The sequence below is a fragment of the Baudoinia panamericana genome (genome assembly GCF_000338955.1).
Source record: "Baudoinia panamericana UAMH 10762 unplaced genomic scaffold BAUCOscaffold_9, whole genome shotgun sequence".
In the NCBI taxonomy this organism is placed as follows: domain Eukaryota; kingdom Fungi; phylum Ascomycota; class Dothideomycetes; order Mycosphaerellales; family Teratosphaeriaceae; genus Baudoinia; species Baudoinia panamericana.
Genome location: NW_006911265.1, coordinates 400,639 through 425,023, shown reverse-complemented (window position 1 = coordinate 425,023; position 24,385 = coordinate 400,639). Strand labels below are relative to the sequence as shown.

At 55.0% G+C, this 24,385-nt stretch overlaps 9 protein-coding genes across 9 annotated transcripts; 5 read left to right on the top strand and 4 right to left on the bottom strand.

The window, feature by feature from the left end:
- Window positions 1–348: 348 nt before the first annotated feature.
- Window positions 349–2,358, top strand: BAUCODRAFT_35729 (uncharacterized protein). Its single transcript, XM_007679837.1, has one exon. The coding sequence runs from the start codon at window positions 552–554 to the stop codon at window positions 2,283–2,285; it is 1,734 nt and encodes a 577-aa protein (XP_007678027.1). The 5' UTR covers window positions 349–551; the 3' UTR covers window positions 2,286–2,358.
- A 313-nt stretch (window positions 2,359–2,671) lies between these two features.
- On the top strand, window positions 2,672–4,823 carry BAUCODRAFT_111447 (uncharacterized protein; the record flags this gene model as incomplete). Its single annotated transcript, XM_007680159.1, has 3 exons — window positions 2,672–2,915; window positions 2,946–4,621; window positions 4,703–4,823. The coding sequence occupies exons 1-3, from the start codon at window positions 2,808–2,810 to the stop codon at window positions 4,821–4,823; spliced, it is 1,905 nt and encodes a 634-aa protein (XP_007678349.1). The 5' UTR covers window positions 2,672–2,807.
- Window positions 4,824–4,963: 140 nt separating this feature from the next.
- On the bottom strand, window positions 4,964–6,202 carry BAUCODRAFT_73833 (uncharacterized protein; the record flags this gene model as incomplete). The annotated part of the gene is made up of 1 exon (XM_007680015.1): window positions 4,964–6,202. One exon carries the CDS (start codon window positions 6,200–6,202, stop codon window positions 4,964–4,966), a length of 1,239 nt encoding a protein of 412 aa, XP_007678205.1.
- Window positions 6,203–6,559: 357 nt separating this feature from the next.
- BAUCODRAFT_35727 (uncharacterized protein) lies at window positions 6,560–8,437 on the bottom strand. The gene is made up of 2 exons (XM_007679836.1): window positions 7,147–8,437; window positions 6,560–7,094 (listed from the first exon to the last, which is right to left on the bottom strand). The coding sequence occupies exons 1-2, from the start codon at window positions 8,366–8,368 to the stop codon at window positions 6,595–6,597; spliced, it is 1,722 nt and encodes a 573-aa protein (XP_007678026.1). The 5' UTR covers window positions 8,369–8,437; the 3' UTR covers window positions 6,560–6,594.
- A 477-nt stretch (window positions 8,438–8,914) lies between these two features.
- On the top strand, window positions 8,915–12,094 carry BAUCODRAFT_149649 (uncharacterized protein; the record flags this gene model as incomplete). The annotated part of the gene is made up of 1 exon (XM_007680158.1): window positions 8,915–12,094. One exon carries the CDS (start codon window positions 8,915–8,917, stop codon window positions 12,092–12,094), a length of 3,180 nt encoding a protein of 1,059 aa, XP_007678348.1.
- Window positions 12,095–13,287: 1,193 nt separating this feature from the next.
- On the top strand, window positions 13,288–15,509 carry BAUCODRAFT_35725 (uncharacterized protein). Its single transcript, XM_007679835.1, has 2 exons — window positions 13,288–14,595; window positions 14,651–15,509. Exons 1-2 carry the CDS (start codon window positions 13,548–13,550, stop codon window positions 15,070–15,072), a joined length of 1,470 nt encoding a protein of 489 aa, XP_007678025.1. The 5' UTR covers window positions 13,288–13,547; the 3' UTR covers window positions 15,073–15,509.
- A 666-nt stretch (window positions 15,510–16,175) lies between these two features.
- BAUCODRAFT_158092 (uncharacterized protein) lies at window positions 16,176–17,430 on the top strand (the record flags this gene model as incomplete). The annotated part of the gene is made up of 3 exons (XM_007680157.1): window positions 16,176–16,271; window positions 16,329–16,929; window positions 16,984–17,430. Exons 1-3 carry the CDS (start codon window positions 16,243–16,245, stop codon window positions 17,428–17,430), a joined length of 1,077 nt encoding a protein of 358 aa, XP_007678347.1. The 5' UTR covers window positions 16,176–16,242.
- A 118-nt stretch (window positions 17,431–17,548) lies between these two features.
- On the bottom strand, window positions 17,549–20,233 carry BAUCODRAFT_73920 (uncharacterized protein; the record flags this gene model as incomplete). Its single annotated transcript, XM_007680021.1, has 2 exons — window positions 17,549–17,682; window positions 17,842–20,233. 2 exons carry the CDS (start codon window positions 20,231–20,233, stop codon window positions 17,549–17,551), a joined length of 2,526 nt encoding a protein of 841 aa, XP_007678211.1.
- Window positions 20,234–20,490: 257 nt separating this feature from the next.
- BAUCODRAFT_35723 (uncharacterized protein) lies at window positions 20,491–22,480 on the bottom strand. Its single transcript, XM_007679834.1, has one exon. The coding sequence runs from the start codon at window positions 22,209–22,211 to the stop codon at window positions 20,937–20,939; it is 1,275 nt and encodes a 424-aa protein (XP_007678024.1). The 5' UTR covers window positions 22,212–22,480; the 3' UTR covers window positions 20,491–20,936.
- Between the last annotated feature and the right edge of the window lie 1,905 nt (window positions 22,481–24,385).

Below are 24,385 nucleotides of genomic sequence, written 5' to 3'. Positions count from 1 at the left end.
GTACCAAACCGCCTATGATCAGTGACTAGAATTTTACGCCGCCGCGATGCGCAGTTAACATGTTGATTTCGACACCGACAGCGGGAATAATGTAATGTGGCTCCGGACAGATGCGCACGTCAACGCAGGTAAAGGTGGGTTCTCAATGGCATTCTTAGTCACTCACGCTATCGTCCTTTTACGGCGTTTTATACTTACTCCGCACGCTGACCTTATGCTCACCGTCCATTGAAAGTCAAAGGAGTTCACACACGCTACCAAACGTCTGAGGCAAAGTGCCCGGATTTTGCGGAGTGCACCACTATCTTCGGCCTGTTGGACAGCGAATATCACAATATAGTGACCTGTAGCGCAGACACGCATGATTGTCTTGCTGTTAAAGGAGCTTTCTAGGGGCAAGGGCCGGTGCGTAGAGCAGCCGTGCCTCACGAACCGAACTAGTCTTGCACGTCCCATACGGAGCGCGCCAGCTTGACAGATCCCCCCATCAATCTTGCTTGCCGGCCGCTCATATCGCTACCCTGGGTTGCGAGAGATCTAGCAGATCGACAATGGGCGATCTAGTTCCCAACTTGGCCCCGAAGTTTTCTGACCAATTCGCCCATCTCTCGGATCCGGAGGTTGACAAGCTGGAACAAGACAAGAGCCCGAAACTTGACTCGTCAAGCAGCTCCCTAGATGACGGCCGAATAGGGCCAGAAACCGAGATTCTGTGGCATTATTTGACCTTCGAGACGGAGTTACCACCGCCTGCGGATGTGCGACAACTAACAGTACCAAGCTCCGAGCAGCCACGGCCCGAGGGCCCTAATCTGGTGAAGTATACGTCGCCATTCCTGTGGTCCGAAACACGCAAGAGCCTCTTGACATGGCTATCTGTCGTCTGCACCACGTTCACAGCCTATACGGCGGGGTCATACGAGGCCGCCGTCCCACAGATGACTGAGCTATGGCATGTTTCCGACGTCGCAGCGTCAGTCGGCATCACGATATTCACTTGTGGATTCGCCGTAGCACCGATGGTTCTAGCACCGTTCAGTGAGATCAATGGTCGCCAGCCAATGTTCGTGGTCACGGGCGTGCTCTTCGTCATCTTCCAGATCGTGTGCGCAGTGACACCAAGCTACGCAGGCATGATTGTCGCTCGCTTTCTAGTCGGCTGTGCTGGTAGCACCTTCTCAACGATGGTTGGCGGCGTGGTCAGCGACATATATCATGCGGAAGACCGAAACACTGCAATGGCGCTTTTCTCCGGAGCAGCATTGCTTGGGACCGGACTGGGCCCGCTTGTATCCGGCTTCATTGCACAGCACACTACTTGGCGCTGGGTGTTCTACCTGCAGGTCGTTGTGGATGGAGTGCTGATGGTGTTCATCGTTCTGTTCTTCCAGGAAACGCGTGGTTCAGTCTTGCTGTCGCGCAAGGCTAAGGCGGTCAACAAGTGGTACGAACAGTTGGAGAACGCAGGCTACTTTGGAGTCATGATGCCTGCTGGGCCTGGACTAGAGAAGAAGATCGCACCACAACGGATACGATGGAAGGTCAAGTCGGACGAAGAGCGCGCCAGCCTCGGGAGGATGATCACCATCAGCTTATACCGGCCATTCCATCTTCTATTGACCGAACCCGTGGTCTTCTTCTTCAGCCTCTGGATCAGTTTCAGCTGGGCAGTACTGTACTTGCTGATTGCCGCTATACCGCTTGTGTTCCAAACCAACCATGGCTTCAGCCTCGAGCAGGCCGATGCCGTCTTCACCGCCGTTAGCGTGGCCGCGATCATTAGCACAGTCATAAGCATCTACCAAGAGAAGCTGGCAAGGCGGATACTGAGTCCTGAGCGCTGTGTCGTCCTTGACAGCCCGGAAGGCCGCTTGTACTTCGCCTGCGTGCAGTCTGCGCTACTACCAATCGGGTGCTTCTGGTTCGGCTGGACATCCTTTCCATCCATACCATGGATCGTCCCTGCTTTGGCGACCGGGTGCGCCACAATGGGCATCTTCTCCATCTATCTGGCAGTCTTTAATTACCTCGCTGATACGTACCATCGGTACGCAAGCTCAGCTCTGGCGGCGCAAAGCTTTTGCCGCAACATGCTTGGCGGAGCCTTTCCATTATTTACAAGGCAGATGTTTACCAAGCTGACCTACCAAGGTGCAGGCAGCTTCTTGGGCGGCTTTAGTGCACTATTGACCGTTGTGCCGTGCGTGCTGTTTCTCTATGGACCCAAAATCAGAGCGCGAAGCAAGTTTGCCAGCGAGATCATGAAAGGTAGCAGCGGCGAATAATTCCGTATAGACATGTGCATCGCGCTCATAGCCGCAAACTCGGTCACATTGTGTACTCTCGCTCCAGTACTTGACATCCACAATCTTGGGGAACACGCTCGGAAGTACATATTTCTGTTCGTGAGATAGAGTTGGATCTCGCGTGCGGATGGCGTCCGGCGGGAAGCCACCGAAAGCCACATCCCTGATCCTCGGCGTCACGACTGCATGAGCGCATCACTGCAATAATAACAATGAGGACTTGATGGTGGATTACTTCCACACAACCCTGCAACGGTTACTAGAGACGAGCTTGGCTACTGATAATCGGCAGTCGAGTGAGATCTTACTGACTGCGTAGCCTTGTTCTGACATACGTGGACGTCAACAAGTGCGGCGTGTACTTTGGCACGCGCCCAAGGGCGTCCCGGCATCCCGTCGCTTAGGACCCTTCGAGAGACTGGAGGGTAGCGAGAACCTCTTGATACTACACACAGTTGGATGAGGTTGGGACAAGGTTTTCCGCCAGCATGATAGCATGATATGGTGATGACAGACGCTTCGAGCAACGCTCATGGACCGCTGAAACCAACACTCGCTTCCAAACGCGCTCCGCGCACGCCTCTCACTCCTCGAATCGCAGGCAACGCGGTACCAACGACGAGACCCTTAGCCTCGAAGCCGGCGTCAGCCATATCTACAAAGTCTGAGCCCCTGCGGCTTACGCCACGACTGAAGCAGGAGGAGTCGTCGCTCACGGATGCGCTGACGACCGGCAACGTCACGCCGCGATCTTCAGCCCGGAATTCACGAGCAGACAGCAGTCAGAGCACGCCCACACGGGCAGATGAGACGCCGAGCTTGTCTCGACCGCGTACGACAATAGGTGGCGAGACCGGCGGCGCAATCAAGACGGCACCATGCAATGTAAGGTCTAGTCGAGCGAGCAGTGTGGCGAGCAATAAGGGTTCAGTGAGAGGCCCTTCACCACCCTTGGTACGCTCATCAGGACGCCTCGATCTCCACCAGGCAGACGAAGATGGTGGCACTGATAGCCGTTTCTTCCATGCGAGCGACGTAACGAAACAAGAGGCCCCGCCGAAGAAGGTAGCGAACCGGAAAACGCCGACATTCTTCTATGCAGACGGCAAGCTGGAGAATGGCAAACGTACTTCACCTCGATCAACTTCTCCGGTCCTATCTGCAGTTTCGGAGAAACGCTTCTCGGCTTCCAGGATACGTCCAGATACAGCATCGAATCCGTCTCGGAGCCCGCCAATGCTTTCACCCGCTCTAAGCTCTGTGTCAACCAACTCACCCTTCTTCACCGCCGCAGTCGGCCACCAAAAGCCGCGCTCGCCATCGCCGAGCAAGGAAAACATTCACCTGTCCTACCGTAAAGGCGCATCCCAAATCATTGGTACGCGGCCTCCACCGCGCGGCACCGATGGCTCTTCGAATCTGCAGTCTCTTACCGAAGAGAGACGAAGCAGTCTTTCCAGCGCTTTCACACCTCACCGCAAGTCGCCAAGTCTATCTTCGATCGATTCAGGCCATTCCACTCAGTCGCGACGTCGTTCGGCCACGCATATCGATACGACGCCAACACCATCTCCCCTTAACCACGAGGTCAAGTCGGCGACGATACCACGCATGACGAAGCAAGCGCCATCTATTGACACAGCCCTAACAAGCGAAGCGTCCTCGGCCACCGAATCCATGTTGAGTCCGACCAAATCCGTGTCTGAGCTCGCTGCCGATGCTCGTCGAGAGCGCAAAGTGCTCGATCTGGAGATCTCAAACAGCTCTTTGCTCGCCATTAACTCTTCCCTTGAACGCGAAGTGCGACGACAGAAAGCAGAACTCAAGCGCTTCCGTCGGCTGTCGCGCGCAGGACGCTTTTCCTTCCATGCGAGTGGACGCTCAGCACGGTTCTCCGAAGGTTTATCTGTGCATGGCGAAGACGAGATTGAGGACGGTGATTACGCCGCTTTCGGACCGCCGTCGGGCTTCACCGATGTGTACGATGACTTCAGCGACGATGATGAGAGTGAGAGCACCGCCTCTGGCGCGCCTTTGAGCCCAACAGCTTCAGCGAATCGGGAAAGCGACCGCTTAGTCAAAGACGAGCGGCGGCTGCGCGTTGATCTGGAGAAGCACAAGGAGCTTCTTGTGCAAAGCCAGATGATGAACCAGAGTCTAAAGCGCTGTACGTATGCTACGGAGCAGATGATACGGGACGGCAACAGAGCACTAGTATATAGGGTCAAAGTGTCAGACGTCAAGCTTGGGGGTCGGATCCTGAGCGATCGCAACGAGGACGAGCTAGACGAAGTCGATTTCGAAGAGGACACGCAGTCAGGTGCGGAGGATTTTGATCACGCAAAAGACTTCCTTGAGACATGGCGCGGTGTTGGTGGAAGGGTGACATTCGACAGCAGTGAAGGCGGTGACAGAGACTCGGGGATTGAAGTTGAGAAACCAGCTGGGATGCCCAGTGCGGAGGATGAAGGAGCAATGGAAGACAGCGGCAGGCCGCCCGATGGTGTTGCCACGTGACGCTCGCTCGGCGGAAGGCGCCCATTGGTTAGTATGTTGCTGCAGACTAAGATACCCCCCTTCCCGTATGTGCTTTGGAACAATTGGCGCGTGATGTATCTCTCCTCTATGTCTACATATGACAGCAAAGCTATGATCTGCTACATGCTCTTCTCCCAAAAGCTGGTCATGGCACCGACGCACCCTTCGGCGTTCACAATCGGTACGTCGTGAGCTCCCTTCAGCGTCACTACCTTCACGTTCTCCGAACCCAATGCCGCTGTCGCGTCAGGTCCAACTTCTTCTGCAATTATGACTTGATCGTCACGGCCTAAGAGGATCAACACTTTCCCCTCTTTCAGGGCCTCCCTACTTGCAGCAGCTGAAGACGGAGAGGCTCGCTGCGCTGCCTGCCGACTCCCAATCATCTTCCATCGCTCATGCTGCGCTGTGATGGGTGCATGCTTCAATGAAGACGAGAACGATGGCGCGAAACCGGGATGTACTCTGGCCAGCCACGCCACCGTCTGAAGCGGAGAAATGTTCGGACGACCTGGGAACAATAAGGCTGTGGAGTGCTCCGCATGCGCGGGATGCGCAGGGACCTCGGACTCTGCAGCTTTGGCCGGATCGGTTTTGCTGTCTTTTCTCGCTGCCATATGCGTGGGGCCTGCTGCCAGACGCCTCCTTACGACAGCGTTCACGAGCGAATGCGGCACTACATCTCCGTACAGTAGCTTACTGCTGAAGCTGATATGGTTGAGTCTGATCAGACCAGCAGGCGCAATCAGGGTCAACGATCCAACAAGTCGTGGGAAGTAGTACGTGAAAGCAGCAGCTATACAGCCACCGAGCGAATAGCCCACTAATGTGAACCGCTCCGATCCCGTCCATGCCAGATCAGACGACGCAAGGACGAGCAATATCTGGCTGGTGAAGAGCCTTATGTCCTGGTGGTACTCTTCCGGGTCAGGTGCGTCAGAGTAGCCTCGCCCGAAGAGATCGAACAGCATCACCCGACAACCATGACCATCGACAAGTCGTTTGGCCAGGCCTGCGAACGCTATACACGGAGTGGTGATACCATGCACGAACAGCACTTTGCGCCCATCTTCTGGGCCCCACTCGTACACACGAATGTTGCCGTACGGTGAGTCGACGTCTCTGGCTCCAGGTAATGCATCTGGGGGATAAGGTAAATCGTCAAGTTCTTGCGCACTGAGAAGTTGAAGGGACTTCCTCGGAGAGACAAAGATTTTTGGATTTCGCTCTCTGGGATGTGATGAGCTGAGCACTGTCCATAGTGCCCGCGCGGTGTAGTAGGTTAGGATCGGTGTAGTAAGAGCAATGTAGAAGTTCCGTCTGTCGCGTATGTCAAAATGCTGCAACCAGGTGGTCATGTGTTGCAGAGACATCGCAGTGGTCGTCGCAATCAGACGCTTTGGGCCAATGCGCCTTAGATATGCGGAGAGACTGGCCTGGGCGGGAGAAGGATGCTCAGACTGTTCCTGAAGGAAGAAGTCCTGGGGTTTACGCTTCGTGCTTGATAGTGTGGGTCTGCGGATCATGTTGCCGTACCTCGGTACATCTCTATCGACGTTCTGCGATGAGAACGCATGAGCTTCCAGAAGCACAACCATTGCGATTGTACTTTTGCAGAATTTCGCCATAAGAAGTCGTGCGGGAAACGAGACGGTGTATGACCTGCGATGCCCATCAGCGCCACGCTTGCTACCTCGTTAATGCATAGCTCATATACCGCGCCAAACCCGTCCCCACCTGACTTGCATCCCTACAACTTGACGCCCCATATGCCACGACCAGCGCAGACACCGAGCCAGTCACCGCCTTGCGCCGTAAGCGCACTTTGCGGCGCCCAGCTGACATTCCCAACTTCGTAATCGCACCGCCAGCTGGCCGACGGTCCCTTACCTTGCACTTCTCCGGCGGCGCTCACCATGCCGCTTCCGTTAAGCGCGGGGATGGCAGCCTGGTTAGAGGAATTGAGGAGGTCCCAAGTCAAGACTAGCGAGTCGTCTGCGCCTGATGCAAGCATGCCTCTTCGGCTGGGGTTCCATTCAACGCTGTTAAGGTTCCCTTGATGGCCGCGCAGCTCCAAGAGAGCTGTGCCCGGTTGTCGAACGTCCAGGATACGAACGAGGTTGCTTTCGGAGGCGAAAGTGGCGAGCAAATGTGCATCATGCGGAGATGCTGCAAGGCGGAGCAAGGGCGGCGCCGTTTGCATGGTTTGACCTTGGCCCTTTGTTGGTGACGATGCCGATGGTGATGTGGCTAGGGCTAGTTAGCGTTGGCCATTACTTGATGCTTGCATATATACACTTACGCTTGTCCGTCTTCTCCGCCGGCTCATAGATGATGGTCGAGTGCTCTAGACTTCGCAAGTCGAACATGCGAACACTACCATCTGCGCCACACGAGACGAAGACATCCACGGAACCAGCACAAAATCGTACGTCGAATACCTCCTTATCGTGCGCAATCAGCTGTGTTTTGGCGGTCAAGGTCGGTATATCCCAGATGGTGCAGGTCGTGTCGATGGACGAAGTAATGATTAGCTTCGGTGAGAGCGTGTTCCAATCCAAAGATGTCAAGGGCGCGGTATGCTCAGGCGTCTTGCTATTGGACAACAGTGCCAAGGGCTGCAGTTTCTGCGGCGCAGGGTCTCGCAAATTTGCCGTTGCGCTGCGGTTGATGTTACTCGAGTGCGGTGTGGATGGTTGCGGTAGGCTCCATAGCCGCAGATGGTCACCACTTGTCGCTAGTAAGTCCGTACTCGTCTTCTGCGAGCTAGGCGGCTCCCACAATATCCGTGTAACAGGGTATGCGCAGGTGGCTTCTGCTACCTTTGAGTACTCCAGCCCGTATGGTGGTGTACCTGGTACGGTTACCTCTTGAGGTATTATATGCGTGTCCAGTATCTGTATGAAGTTGTGCGGATCTTCTAGGTAGCTCCCAATGGCCATCTTGCCAGCGCTGCCAGCACCCATTACCGGCCATTTACACCAATCGTATGCATATGTTGGGAATGGTGCCAAGTAGTTTGAATTGGTGGGAGCATCTGAGTACGCGAGCATTGACCCTGGTCCACCTACACTCTCATTGGCGTCACTAACGGCACGGGAACGTATGTCCGTGAGATTGAGCGGACTGTGCGACGGTCCAGCCGGAGTGTGCGTGTGTGAAATGTTATATGCCTTTGGGTTGGATATATTCGGTGTCTGCGTCGGAGTCTGGTTGAACGGGACGTATCTTTGCGAGGCACCATTGTCCATACCAGACGGACTGCTCCTCGAGTGACTGTGCAAAGTACCGGACCGCTGCGGTTGCGACTGCATGGTCGGCACCGTGGTCGGTGCAGTGTAGGCCGATGATGGGCCGGGTCTTGAGGTTCCACCAGGTTGAAGTGTATTGGGTACATTAGAAGGCACTACGCTCGAGGGTTGCGAAGCATGTGGTGTGGCCTGCTGGAGACTGAACGCAGGTGGAGCATTGGCAGTATATGCCAGCTCCTGGTAGACAGCAGCGGGCTGAGGAGAGTATTGCATGGCTGTGTCTGCTCGAAGATCGTATGACTGCCTCTGTGTATGCGCTCGGCGTGGTGCTCCGAATTGCTGGGCTTCATTGGGCATGGCAGACACTGGCGCAGACATTGGCGCTGAAGGATCCATGGCCATCCTACCGGACTGGACTGGGAGCGCCATATCCATCTCTCGATCACCTACATCCGCGCCGTTGCCCGCGAGGTCGCTCATAAAACTGTCCGTACCGGACGCAGTCGTCCCTAGCCTTCCAAGGTTCGGAATGCCCACCGCGCCTAGTGTACCACCCACTGGGAAAAGACCAGAAGAGATACTGTATCCAGATTGTGTCTTGGCGCTGTTTGGTTGACCACTCATGCTTCAGCCAAGGTTAGAAGAGGGTATCCGAGCTATCGTCTTCGTTGCAAGGCACACACACACATGCGGATCACATGCAAAGCGGGCCTTGAGTGCACGGACCAGATATCGCAGATCTCAGACAACACTGCTCCTTCGTGATTGCAACACTTACTCATCCCATTCCTGACAAGTTTGGCTGCCAACGAATCACACATGCTCCGGCATGTGCAACATCACGTCCCCGTCACCGCTTTGGCCTATCTTGGTGGCGATGTGATCCTGTCTGGCGAAGGCCACCTGCTGCGGGCCTATGGTACTACGATACAGAGGCAGTTGGCTAGTATAGCAACCTTCTCTCGTCAGGCCATACACGGCATCATTATCCCGCAGCGAGAGGCTGCCACCTTCGCTCTAGTATGGGGTGGGTCACTTATCAGATCCGTGAAATGCTTGGAAGCGTCTGAGGGACGTCTATCCCTCGAGCTGGGCTCGCTGAGCGTCCTCGATGACTGGATCCTGGACGCAGCCTTTTCGCCAGGACAATATCTCGCACTCGTTACGGCCCACAATGCTCTTGTCGTCACCCACAGATCAATACTCAATAGGGAGGCCCATCCGGCGGATGATGTGCTTATGCCGCTTGTTCCAGGCTCAAATTGCATCCTCTATTCAGCTCACATACAATGGCTAAGTGCTTCTCATTGTCTCATTACATCAGGCACCGCTTTTGGAGACGTTATTGTCTGGTCCGCTACTATCTCATCTCAAGCTGACGGCAAGCTACGTGCGGAGTCTCAAACACACTATACATTCTCTGCTCACGACGGGTCTGTCTTTGGCGTACGCACATCGCCGCCGTTGTCTAGCTCCGGCGATCGCAAGTCGCTGCTCGCGACATGCAGCGACGATCGCTCAGTAAGGATCTGGGATATTTCCGATCTGTCAGCAGAGAGTCCGTCTATGGAACAGCTTCAACAGGAAACCGGCTTCGGCGCTAAGCAGACCGTAAGACAGCACAGCCCCAACCGTGTTGCAAGCGCCATGGGTCACACATCAAGAATATGGCAGGTCAGATTTCTGCCTCCGAATGTCAGCACCCAGAATGTACTACAGATTATGTCCTTCGGTGAAGACGCATCAAACATCAAATGGTCGCTCCTCTCGCCAACCGCTGCCAGTACGGTCAGCACATTGCGGCAGGACGGTGTCGAAACTGCCCATCAAGGCAAGCATATTTGGTCTGCCGCAGTATCGGTCGACAACTCTATCGCCACTGGTGGAGCAGATGGAGCTGTTGCTCTCCGTCCAATCCACCGGCGGCAGGCGATTACCCGCAAGGTTGATGATACCTTGTTTTCAGGCCCTTCTGGCACGGACAATGTCAAGTCATACTGCTTCGTTGACAGCAAGACCTTGTTTGCCACTACCGCAGAAGGTATGATGATCACTTTGCGGATCGAAGACGATGACTTGCCTAGAGTCACGGAAGTCTCACCGCCGCTTACCGGGCTACAGAAGTACTCTGTAAGCATCAGTGTTTCGGGGATTGCGTTCGCCGCAGGTACCGAAGGCGTAGTGTATATGTACACTCATGAGCACCGGCGAGTGTTCGAGATCGTGAAGCTCGGCCGCAAGGCAGCGGGCTTGTTCGCCGACACAGCGAAAAGGCCTAACGATCAGGATGAGGTTTGTCTGCTGATCACAAGCGTTGGTTGTACAGCGGCCACCTTGTTGTTCCTAGCGCCCTACCTCGGTCCCAACATCGACCTCGTGCCAGTTCTGCAGCAAAAATGGCAGTTTGCTCTGCCGCAGACCTTTGTCGTGACGAGCTTCACGCAATTCGCTGTGGAAGGCTGCCGTAGCGTGGCATTAGGTGCCCGGAACGGCGCCATTTGCATCTTCGACATACCAAGTGCCCATACATCAGAGGCAGTGGAGCCGTCAGTCACTCTACCACACTTATGTGCAGCCGAAGCCGTGACATCCCTACACTGGATGCTCGACGAATGGGCATCTTCCGAAGGGTACCTACACTGCACCAAAAGGGACAGCACACACGCGGTGTACTCGTTGCGCAACACGGAGCTTGGCTGGGTGGCTCAACTCGTTCACCAGCTCACACTGCCCTTTGGTCCCAACATTGAGGGTTTGTCCTTCCGACAAAAACAGCGTGTCTGCATCTGGGGCTTTAGAAGCAAGCACTTCATCGTCTACGACGTAACCGCACAACGAGAGATCATGACCGTTGAATGCGGCGGTGCGCATCGCTTTTGGGCATTCGCACCAGCTGATGAAGGTGGTACCCTCGTGTGGACGAAGGCATCGCAGCTTTTCCAGCAGTCTCAGACCAAGCTAGCGTACAATCTCATTAGTTCAGGCGGACATGGTAGGGAGATCAAAGCGGCTGCCGTCTCATCTACAACGCCGCAGCTAATTGCCACTGGCGCTGAAGATACGAACATCAAACTTTGGAGTACCAGTGGTGAAGCCAGCTTGCTGTGCTTGCAGACTCTCCGGAAACACAACACGGGCATACAGCACCTGCAGTGGTCGAACGATGGTCGCTATTTATTCTCTAGCGGCGGCTTTGAAGAATTCCACGTCTGGGCTGTCACGCTTGATGTGCCATATATCGGCGTTGGTGTGGTCTGCCAAAGCTCACATCCACGTAGTGGCACCTCTGACTTACGTATCATGAGCTTCGACATAGAGAAACAGGACGAAGTGGAGGCCGCCTTCACCATTGTCATGGTGTACTCCGACTCCACCTTGAAGCGGTGGAGCTACAACTGCGAGAACGGGGATTGGCGGCTTCTGGCAGAAGGCGACTATCTTACCGCTTGCTTGACGAATGTACATACCATCGATGCGGACAGTGGCAAGCTCATGACTGCCGCGACCGACGGTAATCTTTCGCTGTGGACCTCTGACAACTCCAGCTTGGCGTTGCGTTGGCATACAAGACACTCAGTCCATCAGAACGCGATACTGATTGCTATCACTCATACGCTTCCCGACGGCTCGATCATGGCGATCACAGGCGGCGACGATAACGCGATTGGCATTACGCGGATCTCTGGAGCAGGCAGCGAACCGAAGACGTTGCTCGTGTCACGCGCTCACGCAGCTGCCATTACTGGACTCGTCATCGTCCCAGCTGGCGAGGCGACTCTTATGCTTGCGTCAGCCGCTATTGATCAGCGCGTGAAGCTCTGGCGGGTCGATCTAGACTTTGCTCAACCTGGCGTTCATGGTGTGGACCTCAAGTTCCTAGCAAGTGCCTCTACTGCTGTTGCTGATGTCTCTAGCCTGACTATGCTACGGCCCGAGGACCAAAACGCACGCTTGCTGGTGTGTGGTGTTGGAATGGACATTTGGACAGTTGGAATATAAGATCCCGAGGCAGTTTTGCTACACAATGCTCCTGGTAGGGTTCGGGCGGTGTCCGAGCACTACAGACACTTCCCCAGAAAAAGTGCTTGGTGCCGGTCGCACCTTCCAGAAATAATCACCGCGCCTTCCACTTTGGCCGTCTCTCCCTTTCAAAACGAAACTAGCGGGAGTCTCTCATAACTGCACATCGCCTCCCTGATAAGCTATTTAACGCAACTCGTATTCTATGCATTGCACTTTTGCATATGATCACAGCTCCACAGGACAAGTCGAACTGGCTGGCTCCCCTGCCATGTGGGCGAGGTTCTAACCCTGACAAGCATGTCAGACCCGAGAGAGAAGCGATTACCATCTAAGCAGCGTCTTCAAATATTCGCAAGTTGTTGATGGAGGCGCCGGCTTCCCGCGCCAACTCCAACGCGAGTGGAGAGTTGCGAGCCCACTGGTCTACGGGTGCTAAATGTCTGTACGTGAACCGGTAAGGCAAAAGTCGTCGACCCGCGGGTTGCAAATCAATATGCTGTGATGTTGTGGCAAGTGTTGCGCAACCATTTCTCAGCTACGCGTTCGCCTTGTGGAGACCGACCGTTGGTTGGCCTGATCACGAGACAGGTACGCACGACTCGGCCTTGCTAACGTTCTCCACGCGCTGGGATTGTGGAGATTGCGCAGAAGCACCGGCGGCGTTGTTTCAGATCATAATGTCCCGATCCAAGGAAGCTCGCCAACATCAGTAATACCTCTTGTCTTGTAGCTTCACTGGCATTGGCGCAAGGCTTGACAATGATATGATAACATGAGCGAACATATTGTCATAATAGCCCTCTCAACGATGTCTTTTGCTTGGAGCGTCGATCAGCCACTCACGATAGGGTCAGATTAGACGCGTCATTGCCTACTACGGGTGCAGGGGTCTACATGTAGGTACGCTTTTGCATTCTCGCCTGTGTTTCAGCATTGTGAAGCAGAGAGTTCTCCTAAGCGCAGGAGAATGATATAGTTAGACAGACAGAGCGTTCGTAACAATGGAACGTTCACAGCCATGGCAGCGACTACCGTTGCACATAAACACGTAGTGAGGCGAGAACGCTGAATTGGAGATGGCTTCGCTTGGCAAGGCTGGCTTACGTGTCGACGTACGGAGCGTACGCGGCCGACCGGTTCACTCTTGTGCTTTCGCAACCGTTGTGCTTCCCTATCAGACTCGAATACTGCTGCACAAAGTATACCGCCGTTCTCCTCGTCGTCCATATTGTCTACATTGTGTTGTGGTGGTGTTCCTGGTCGCTGTGGTATTTGGGGTGTCGTGGAGCAGGCGCAGCTCGTCGGCAAAAGGATCAGCCACACCGCGCGGCCGCAGCTCATCCCCTCACTATCTTCGATAACCACCTTTTCCCACTCATCACGACTGCAGTGACTGCAGACACCACCGACGGCGACCGGGTCAGCAAACATGGCGGATCCTGCTCGCAATGGCGTTCCAAGGCGAAAACCAGTCCCACAGTCGAGACAGGCAGCGCCGCTACCGGACAACTGGGCAGCAGATTTGACGACGCAGTTCCGGCGCACATTGTCCTCGAAGCGCATGAACGAGCTGAGCGGCAGGTCCTCCTCCCAACGGCGCTCTTCTGCGCGCATATCTACCGATTACTTTGTCGATCGATCACCGCCGCCACAACTACCGCCTCGGCACGCATACGACGAAGCAACCCAGCTTTTCTCGTCTCCGCCTCCACCATTACCCGCACGAGCGGCACCGTCTGTGCCTAATGTCCCCGACCACTCCCACCAAGAAGCAGCGCCTCCGCTGCCGCCGCCACCCGCTTACAGCACGCTGAAGAACCTACCAACCGTACCCACTCCGCCTGAAGACCAGAAATCGCTTCGCTTCCGTAGCCAACTTTTATCACTATCGAATACGCCGTGCAAATGGGAGAACCCAGGTCTGCTAGACGAAGCGATGAGCGTGATCCCGCTGCAGCGGATATACGACCAAGCCCAATACGAGGCCGACTTCTTCGTTGCCGAAGCCGCCTCAATGGGCCCGCACATAACCCCACAATGGGATTACCAGGACTGCGTGGTTCGAGCGTTGATGAAGTGGTTCAAGCGCGAGTTCTTCGAGTGGGTCAATAACCCGCTGTGCTCGACCTGTCGGACACGGACTGTCGCTCGCGGCATTACCGCGCCATTACCCGATGAGTCTGCTCGTGGTGCGAGCCGCGTGGAACTCTACCAATGCGCGAACCAGCACTGCCTGTCGTACGAACGATTCCCGAGGTATAATGACGCTTTCGTCCTGATGCAGACACGACGTGGACGATGCGGCGAATGGGTGAACTGCTTCAGCATGCTTTGCCGGGCCGTGGGCAGCAGAGTGCGGTGGGTGTGGAATGCAGAAGATCACGTTTGGTCGGAAGTGTACAGCGCTCACCGTAAGCGGTGGGTGCATGTGGACCCTTGCGAGGAGCAATGGGATACACCTTTGCTTTACTCACACGGTACGTCCCAGCTCCTTTCGCCCCAGCGATTGTCCTATGCTAACGCTTTTACCAGGCTGGGGCAAGAAGATGTCCTACTGCATTGCCTTCTCCGCCGAGGGCTGCTGCGATGTTACACGACGCTACGTTCGAAGCCCCGCGGAGCATGCACTGCCACGCAACCGCTGTTCTGAGGGCGTACTGATGCACATCACACGTGAGATCACCTCGCTACGTCGCCGCGACATGGACAAGAAGGAGAAGTTCCGTCTCAATGCCGACGACATGCGAGAAGACACCGAGCTGAGGAAGATGATCATCGAAGCGCTCGCGCTCAACATCAGCCGGATACTACCGGGCAGTACCGGTACCCGGCCGATTGACGCAGACGCGCAAAAATCGCTGGAAGGCAGACAATCTGGTACGGTGGAGTGGGTGCGCACGCGAGGCGAAGGAGGTAACCAAACGACCGGACCACGCAATCAACATCAGCAATGAGTACCTGAAGGGTTGACATGCCACGACGTTATAACGTAATCGAATCTTCTCCGCGATCTAGCATGGCGCTTTCTGGATCTTCCGCGTAGCTTTATACACCCTGCCGTTTTTTATAGCACTGTTGGCTGAAGACTTGCTTGGAGTTCTTCGAGTGCGTGGCGCTCAGCACTGGAGCATGGGCGCTTGCTGTTTGGTGCATCTGTTGGCGCAATTGCAGGATGGCGTTGAAAGCGAGGGGATTCCACGGAAGGCAGCCTAGTCTACGCGTTGTACGGCTCTTGTTTGTTGCAACGCGGCTATGATCGAAGAAGTACCGTTCACTGACTATGAGAAAGGAGGCTTTGGATGGTCAAAATTACTATTTATGCTGTAGCAGATAAGGGGTGCACAAACCCATCACCATTTGCATTCATCGTGCTTTCGCGAGGATTGCTCCTCCTCAACATCGAGTGCGGTGCTGAAATACCAAGTTCTTTTAGTCTCTGCCAGGGGAAGTCCAGACTACATGTACCCTCTACCTGTGTGCGGCGTGCACGTGATCGAACGCCAATGCCTCGAAACGGCAGGCACGACTGACTAAGCCTGGTGATGCTATACATAGCTACAAGCCATGTGCCTTCATCCCACGTGTGCTAGTTCAAACATGGCTGTAGATGCGATGGAGTCAGTGTAGCATTTCTTGCTGACTTGGCGACAAGGCAAAGGATGCTAACGGCTCAGTGACAACCCATAAAGTTTGTGCGCGTGGTTTGCGATGCAGGGCAAGATGACGCTCGGATTCAGGGCAGGCCGCCACGGCTGTGTAAGTACCCTTTGCGATCAACCAAAATAACAGTGAACAGTCCCTGGCGCGCGTGCGAGTACATAGAAGCCCTTCAGAGATACAGAAGTGCGAGCGCGTGCAGCCGATCATTGAGCCACACGAAGGCGGTATCATCTGCGGCGGGCAAGGCGTTGTCAGCCTTCATTAACGGCGTGTAAACGAGGCTGTGTCAAGCCTTGGCCCAACGACCGCGTATGGTAAAGGCTCACAGTGCTACTCTGCGGCGTCGACAGCAGCTGGAGAGCCTCACATAAGGCAGCTGTTTCCTTCCCCTCTATTCGCGTACCTTCGTAGACTGTTGTCTTCGCTCTCTACCTCGTATAACTTCTACCGAGTAACTAGCAAAGATGGGAAAGGCGGGCAGAATAGCTTGCATGTGAGCAGAGACCCAACCGTGCCCGCGCTCGACTGGATACTGATCAAGGCATTACAGCTTCACGCCATGGGCGTTGACCATAGCGTCCTTCGTCTGCCTCATCCTAATCGAAGTCTCGGGCTGGGGCTCAAAAGGAACCTTCAACAGTTTCTACTTCATGGAAGCGAACTTCACCAACCTCACCACAGCCTCCGCAAGTACGCTTCAGAACACCACCACCCTCACCGCCGCACTAGAACTCGCGAAGAGCGAGGGTAAGCTATCGGAGATCTACCAGGTCCATCTCTGGAATTACTGCTCGTCCAAGAGCAGCGACGGCGACATCGACTACTGCTCACCGAAAACTGCGCACTTCTACTTCGATCCAATCGCGATATGGGCGTTGAACGGCAGCAATGCTACGTCGACATCAGGCTCAGGCTCCAACACTAACGCAATTACGACGGAGTTGTCGAAGTTGCAGAATAACACGGAGAAGTTGGAGAACGAAATGCTAGGCAAGAGCGGTCAGGCGGCGGTGGATGCATACCGGCACGTGGCAATATGGATGTTCATCGCGTATGAGATATCATTCTGGACCACGCTGGCCACGATAGTGTGCGGCATCTTGGCCATCTTCAGCCGCATCGGCAGCTTCTTGACATGGCTGTGCAGCATAGTAAGTCGTGGACGGCAATTGTTGCCCTTCTGTGCGCGCTGACTGAGCGTATAGGCCTCAACTCTATTCACCTTCGCCGCAGTCCTCACCAGCACTATCCTCTTCGCCGCTCTAACGGGCGCCCTACAAGGCATACTGCACCCCTACGGGGTCAAGCTTTCACTTGGCACCCAAGCCTTGACCGTGACCTGGCTCGCCGTAGCATTCTCGCTGGCAGCGACACTGTTCTGGCTATTTAGCGTCTGCTGGTGCTCCGGTCGCAGCAACCCCCATCACCGATCAAACAAAGGTGGGCTCTGGAACGCCGAGCCGAAGGGCCAAGGCTACGGCGACTACAGTCGCGGCCGCGGTCTTCGCGTCGAGAAGACCGGTGGCTACGAGAGGGTGTCGAGTCCAGTTTGGGGTGGAGCCGATGTGCCGCTGCATGATTACTCGCAGAGGGGTCATTCGAGCAACCCTAGTGGAGCGTTCGAGTCGATGAGACACCATCAGGGCGCGTAATGTGTCACGATGGCCAATGCATTGGATGAGGCGTTGCGATGAGGCGTATGGCATGCAGAAGCTCATAAGCGCATAGCGATGCGGCGTTCGAGAGCTGTATGCATTCTGCGTTGCTGTATCAACGGTCTCCCAGAGGCCTTTCCACGATCGCTACTTCTAATGGCTTTTCAGGATCCGTATCCGCCTCATCCTCCAACGGTACGATGCCCAAGATCGGACGGTAGTTGAAGGTGAGCCAATATCTGCGGTGCGCTGCATGGGTACCGTTCGGCTTAGGCGCCTCGCCTGCAGAGTCACCGCTTCGCAAGCGTGCCAGCTGCGAATTCCCACCATTCTCGAGCTCGTCATCGTTTTGCGCCACCTGCGCTAAAGAGTGTAGGTCCACGTTTGTGGCACGGCCGTTCTCCACACGTATTATAGTGTCAGGTGTTCCAAGTGACTGATGCTGTTCGGTTCTGTCGCCAGCACCGCTGCTGATCCTTGGCCGCTTCGTGGCGTCCTCGCTTTCGTCGCCGCCCTTTGGCTTCCTGCGCTTTCTCTTCAAGGACCGCTCATTAAGGTCCGCTATATCGCCGCCTACATTGAGCATGAACACCCAGCTGCTACCGTAGAGCCAGAGCCTTTCGCGTTCACGCGTCACGTCCCAGACGAAACCTATCGCTCGGTCTTTGATCTGCCAAAACTCTTCTGGCAACGCAGCAGTGGGATTGCGCTTACTCCATTCGTCCAGTCTTCCGGCCAGCACGTCAAGCTCGTACATCTGATGCCGGGCTGTTAAGACCCACAAGCGATACTGACCACGCGGTAGTCCGTGCCAATGAGCATGCGGGTCATGGCGTGTGGCATGAACGCCAGGGTTACCATTAACAATCGCAGCAGGCTTTTGTGGCTGAGGTCTGAATGTGAGTATTAGCGGCGCAGTATCCAGCTTGGGCAGCATGTGTGTGGATGGGCCGGTCGACCAATGCTGGCCATAGAAAATGACTATCCCATCCTCATCGTCGTCGCCCGAGCTGTCATCAAGTACCATTCGTCCATCTTCTGACGTGGCCTTCTGCAAGTCGTGCTTCGCCTTGTCGACTGCGAGTGCAGTTACGTCTTCGTGACCGTTTAACACCCAGCAGTCCAGGCAACCGCTTACATCTCCAGCTGCTATTACTGAACTGTCACCCGAGAATGCAAGCCTGGTGATGGTCCGGTCATAGTCCCTGAATGCGCTAGGTGTCGTCCTGCGGTGCTGCCTCTCAAGCTCGACAGTCTCTGGCAGGCACACAACTCGCTTGGGTTCGTCTTCGTCCGCTGCAAACCGGGCTAGGTGCACCTCGCGTTCGGGTGTCACACCAGCCAACCACTTGTTGTCCGGCGAGAATGTAAGCAGACGTGCGCCGAGCATTCCGAACTCAGTTGGGATGTCTATTTTTCGCACAGCCAAAGCGTCACCCCCAAGTCGCTTGCGGAGCTGGAAGACCTTAATCTCGAAGCTGGTGGCAACCGCAAGCAGCTTACCGTTGGCCGACACGGAAACATGGCGGATGCGGTGTGATACGTCGAGCGCAAGCTTGGCGACGAGCTTACGAGGTATTTGCGGTTCCGTCATATTCCCTTCCCCAGCCTGCCGCGCAATGCGCCAGATGTAAATTTGTTTGTTCCACCAGCTGACCAACAGTCTCGCTCTCGGCGCGCTCGCAACTCTCAATTCTTGAGGCAGCCCAGGCAGCGTTCGATGATTTTCCTTGCTAAACTCTCTCATCGGTGTAAGCACGGGTGCAACGTCTCGGCCTCCAGACACGACAACGCTTAGTCCGGCTTTCGCATCGAAAGAAGCCAGCACCTTAGCCTCGCCTTGATGCACTCGACGCTGCCCAACTTTGCCCCAGCTTCGACGAGCGCCATCACTGCCCGCCTGTCTAAACATCGCGACTTTGCCATCCAGGCTGCTGGAGAAGACTGTCCTGCCGTCCGTACTCGTCGTAATGTCTAAGCAGTCACAATCATGTCCCGACAGTCGCTGCAGCAGAGCGAAGTTCCTTCCGTCCCAAAAGCGCAATTCTCCATTTGAGTCACATGAGACAAGGTCACCGTTCGCCAGTGTTCGGACCTGCCAGACAATTGCCGTCTTCGGCGCACCCGGTACGCTGGTGCCCAGATACATTTGCCGTATTTGCGTTCCGTTGCGAGTGTCGAAGACCCTCAAGACGCCATCGGCAAAGCCTGCAACAACCACGTCTTGGTTTTGGTATGCAATGCACATGCAGCGCGAGCGCTTGCCGCTTACTCGAGCCAGGAAACGTTTGAATTGCAGGTCATTATCGGCGGTACTTAGCAAAACAATGGTACCGTCAGCGCAGCCGGCGATGATGTCTTGCGCTCTGGCAGTCTCCACCAAGTTCTTACTCGGTTTCCACCTCGGCTGCACGCCGAAGCACCACACCTCACTGAAGTTACCGGTCGACTTTCTCTTCACGTCACCAGTGGCAAGGTCCCATTCTATGACATCAGGCGACGCCGCAATGGAGAACAATCGTTGCTGGCCTGGAGTTACTTCGTCTCCAGCAGTATCCTCGTCTGGATCTTGAGTCCAGGCAAGGCCATCAATGCTTTTCCCGTCGCCAACGAAGGTAGTCTCATGCGCCCATATGCCTCTCAATGGGTTCCACAGCTCGATATCTCCGTTTGCGCGACCTATAGCAAGTCTTAGAGCCGGCAGAGGCCCTGCGTAGCCGCTGTCATTGGACCGTGAGAAGGCGAGCGCTGATATTGCCGATGCCGGATACGGTACGAATCTCGAGCGATGGACGTCCATAGTGTGCGTCTGGCTGCTCACGGGCGGGGGAGGGTCTCCATATCCGCGGAAGTCTCTATGGTGGTAGTAGCTGCGATATCTTCGAAGCAATGTGCTCGATTTACAAGCCAAAATTTCTAGCCCACGCACGATAAGGTTTTCGGCTCCACGTCCCGCGCCAGGCGGCGTGCGTAGCGCGAGCCTTCACCGAGCTGTCGGAATTGCCAAGGCTTCAAACATGTCCACAGTGCACGAGCAGTCGACAACGACAGCGCAAGGACGAGAACATGAACGCAGGCTTGTTAGATGCCGCAAAAAGCTATGGTATACGAACATGGGTATCTGGTGCTAACAACATAAGCAAGACCACACCCATCTTATCCACCGACTGAAGATCGTTCGCCTCGCTATTGTAGCGCAGCAGCAATGACCTTCTTTAATATTGTGCAAACTTGGCCGATGCACTGTAGTGATGCTTGTTGCTTTTGAGCCGCTCCACCTTCGCTAAAAATATTTTAAGCCTCACGATACGCCGTAGACCGACCCAGTCCTCGTTGAGGCAGGCTCGGCCGGTGTAGTCGGATAATACAGATGAGATGTTAGCCCCCTCAAAGCAACGCTTGCAATGCTAGTGACGCTCATACACGGTTATACAAACAGTAGCTGGTGCCCATGAGTCCAGTCGGCCTGGATGGTGCAGACGTTAGATCATTCAGATCTATCGCTATTGGACAAATTGTGGTTGCGGGATATATTGTGGCATCATGAAGCCCACGTAGCGTGGGTGCTCTTCGCTTGGAGGGGGTGTCGGCGTGCAAGCCATCATTCGCGACGGCATATGCTGGCCGACACCATACGCAGTTACACTGCGTAGATCCTTATCCGGGGTGATAGGCGGCGTCAGTACGCCAGTTGGCACGCTTGGATACACGCCCTTCTGTGGCGTTTGTGGTGTGAGGTAAGTCGGCGCCGACGACTCGATTTCCATGCTTGTCGGTTCTTGTGCGGCGTGGACGACACGCTGGGCAATTATAGCTTGTTGTTGCAGGAACCGCTCAATCACAGTCGATACACTCGACAAATGTGGCGACGAGTACTTCCTCAGCAAGGCTTGTGAAGGCTGATTGAGGTAATTCGACAGATTGAGTACCACTTGGGGGTCATAGTGTGCCGACCAGTCACAGTAACGTGGCTGAGACCGAGCTAGAATGCAACGTGCCAATGCCAGAGCAGACCGCGCCATCACCGAAGGCCGAACAGGAATGAAGTCCTTGTGGTATAGAGCGAGCTCGGTGAGATACCATGACATATGTTCAAGCTCCAGGTCAGGAGTGATCTCGTTTAGGGCAAGTTGCAGGAAGCTGGTGACGGTGGGATGACCGACGATCCATCCGAGCGTTTGGAGGACGTGCCATTCCATTTGCGTGAACATATCATCATCGTAGAGAGAGCAGCACATTGACTTGAGCTCTCGGATGGTTGGTACGCGCTCTTTGCGATCGCCGTACTTGGCAGCGATCAACAATGATGCACAGCCAACGAGCTGATAGTGGCGTTTGTAGACGACCCTTCGAGAGCAGTATCGGTCGAGGAGGTTAGCAGCAAGGTGCAGCGTCTCCGGGAGGAGCTGGAATGCGTGATGAGCCTCAAGCAGAAAGTCCAGAAGATATGGTCTCATAAACCACTGAATCTCGGTCTGGATTTCGATGGATTGAATATCGGGCATCGTTTCCGCCTCCATGCGTTCCATGTGGTCTAGGATGTCTTCTTGATACTCCTCAGCTGTAGCGCGAGATAGCTCCTCAGCGATAGCTTTCTGCCGGAGCTTAGCAACGCCCCGAGCCCGCTCGCGCTCAGCAGCTGCTCTGGCGTAGGTGCCGTCGTCGTCGTCGTGGCTTTCTACAAAGTAAGATTCGCAGTATCCGTATGCTGGAAATGGGTGAGGAGGTTGCTGAGCCTGGAGGTTGAAGTTGATGTTCATGTTCATGTTGACAGCCATGATGGTAAATGGTCGCAGTACCGGTTTGTGTCGGTAAGAGTGCAGTGGTTGACTTTCAAGTAGCAGAGCAAAGGCGTCACGTGGATGGTACGAATGAGCGGACGTTTAGCGAATGAACGGGATTAAAGAGTGTGGTACCCGTTGGAAAGGTAAGTGAAGGACTGTAATTAGTTGGTAGCGAAGGACCAAAAGAATGACGGCGTAGAGCAGTGATGCTTCGGCGGGCAGGCCAAGCGTCTTTGTTACGAATCGTTCCCCAGTGGATCCTGCTCTCCCCGGTATTAGCTTTCAGTCGCGTGAGTTGTTAAGGCATCTCTGCCCTGAGTGATGTAAGGCCAGGGCCGAGCATGCATATTCTGGGGATTAGATTGCACTGCGAAAGGGCAAGAATGGTGACTGTGCACGCCAGCTTTTCCAATACCGAGAGCGGCAATGCTCCTTGCAAGCCCGAGTGGCGGCAAGAATGCGAGACGACTGACCTGGTATGCCAGCGCAATCTGCAGAGAACGAGCTAACGCCTCCGCGAGTTCAGCTGAATATTGGTATGGTCTACCGCCGATCTGGACCGTCCTTCAAGGGATAACCTGGATACGTGCTTAGCTACAAACATGACCATATCGGCACAAGCTGGGACAAGGGGCACCAATGCCCATTGTTGGCCTTCACTTATGTGGGCTCACTTACCTCGAGGCGTGGGGTCGGAAGGTCCTCGAATAAGATGATCAGGAAGGGAGATGCGCGAGAGTCAGACAGTGCGGAAACGGTAGTAGGCGTGAACGCTGCAAGACTAGTAGCGCAAGGTGTCAGCGAGTGCTTGAGGGCGTCTCATTGGCAAGATTCTTTGCGAGGGAGGGTTCTCGATGCCGAGTGACGTGACCGTGTCAAGGGAATTTGTCCTTGGTATGGAAAGCGGTGGGGGTGGACGCCATAGGTGAGGAATGCGGAGTGGCAATGTCGGTAGAAGCAGCCGACGATGCTAAGAGTCATGATGGTGCCGCAATTTCGTAGTCTGCTGGATCGTGCCTGCCAGAGCTGTTGAAGCAGGAAGAATCTGTACCTGTACGGTCTCCCACAGCCGCCTTGTTGGAGAGAACTTGGGCGGTTCGTGTTCACTACAGCCTGTGCATGATGCCTTAGACCGTGTCTCTTTGTAGTCTTCCTTGAAACTCCAGCATCCGAGATGGTCTTGCTTTAGTTGGCAGATCGCCCCCGAGTCGCTCCTTCCAGATTAAACAGTCGGTGATGGATAATGTAACTGTGACACCACGAACCCAGTCTCGGAGTTCGATTACACACAGTGTTTCTTACCTTTTCGTATGAAAGGAGCAACAAGCTCCTGACAGCCCACTCAACGCCGAGTAATCGTACAGGGTGCGGATGGCTGGAGGAAAGCGTTCGAGTCCCGTCAAGATGCTCTACGATCAACGAAGAGGAGAGGTCGACGCAAGGGTCCAGTGATTGATGGAGCGAAGTGAGATGTGACCGGGCAAGTCTACAGACTATAGCACAGGTCACACTACCTCTCGTAAGGCCGGGGGGTGAGGCACGGGTAAAGGAGATGAGCTTGCCGAAAGACCAGGCAGCGCTTGCAAAGACGGGGCCGTCTTCTAGCAAATTGCACTCCTAGTCCTCAGAACTCCATGTCGAAGAGAGGATCAGAGGGAGAGAGATTGACGCGGTGGAGAGAGATGAAAGAACGACGAGCTCGACACGACCACGAGTGGAGATTATTCACTGTGAGCATGGCTGGTTGCCAGTGCTTGCCGTTTCAGGCTCGCTCAGGCGCACTAAGACATGGCTCCCTGCAAGCTACCCCGTGCAGTACCCGTCGGACTTTACGACCTTTTCACCATGCTCACGGTTCACCGGCGGACTGGCCTGCAGTGCTTTCCGTTCTTAACGCTACACGCTCTGCTAGCGTTCTGCGCGTGAGATGGATCTCCCGCAGATCAAGGATCCGCAGGCTTGGTCATTCGTGGCTTGCGTGAGCACGCGAGCCTCTAGCAGTGCTTCCAAAAATGCAAGCATTGCAAACCACGATGCAACACGTGCAATCATCTGCAAACCGTGTTTCGTTGCTCGACTGGACGCTATACCACAGCGTAATTGACTCGTTAGAGCCGTTGACACGTAGTTTGAGATGACCAAATAGGGGCACTTCTGGGCTCCTGCAG

Bases quoted from the DNA above. Each gene is read 5' to 3' on its own strand.
- BAUCODRAFT_35729 (XM_007679837.1), top strand. From the start codon at position 552: ATGGGCGATCTAGTTCCCAACTTGGCCCCGAAGTTTTCTGACCAATTC.
- BAUCODRAFT_35727 (XM_007679836.1), bottom strand. From the start codon at position 8,368: ATGCAATACTCTCCTCAGCCCGCTGCTGTCTACCAGGAGCTGGCATAT. The intron at 7,095-7,146 runs GTAAGTGTATAT...AACTAGCCCTAG, and splicing joins GGCGGAGAAGACGGACAAGC to CCACATCACCATCGGCATCG.
- BAUCODRAFT_35723 (XM_007679834.1), bottom strand. From the start codon at position 22,211: ATGGCTGTCAACATGAACATGAACATCAACTTCAACCTCCAGGCTCAG.
- BAUCODRAFT_35725 (XM_007679835.1), top strand. From the start codon at position 13,548: ATGGCGGATCCTGCTCGCAATGGCGTTCCAAGGCGAAAACCAGTCCCA. The intron at 14,596-14,650 runs GTACGTCCCAGC...CGCTTTTACCAG, and splicing joins ACCTTTGCTTTACTCACACG to GCTGGGGCAAGAAGATGTCC.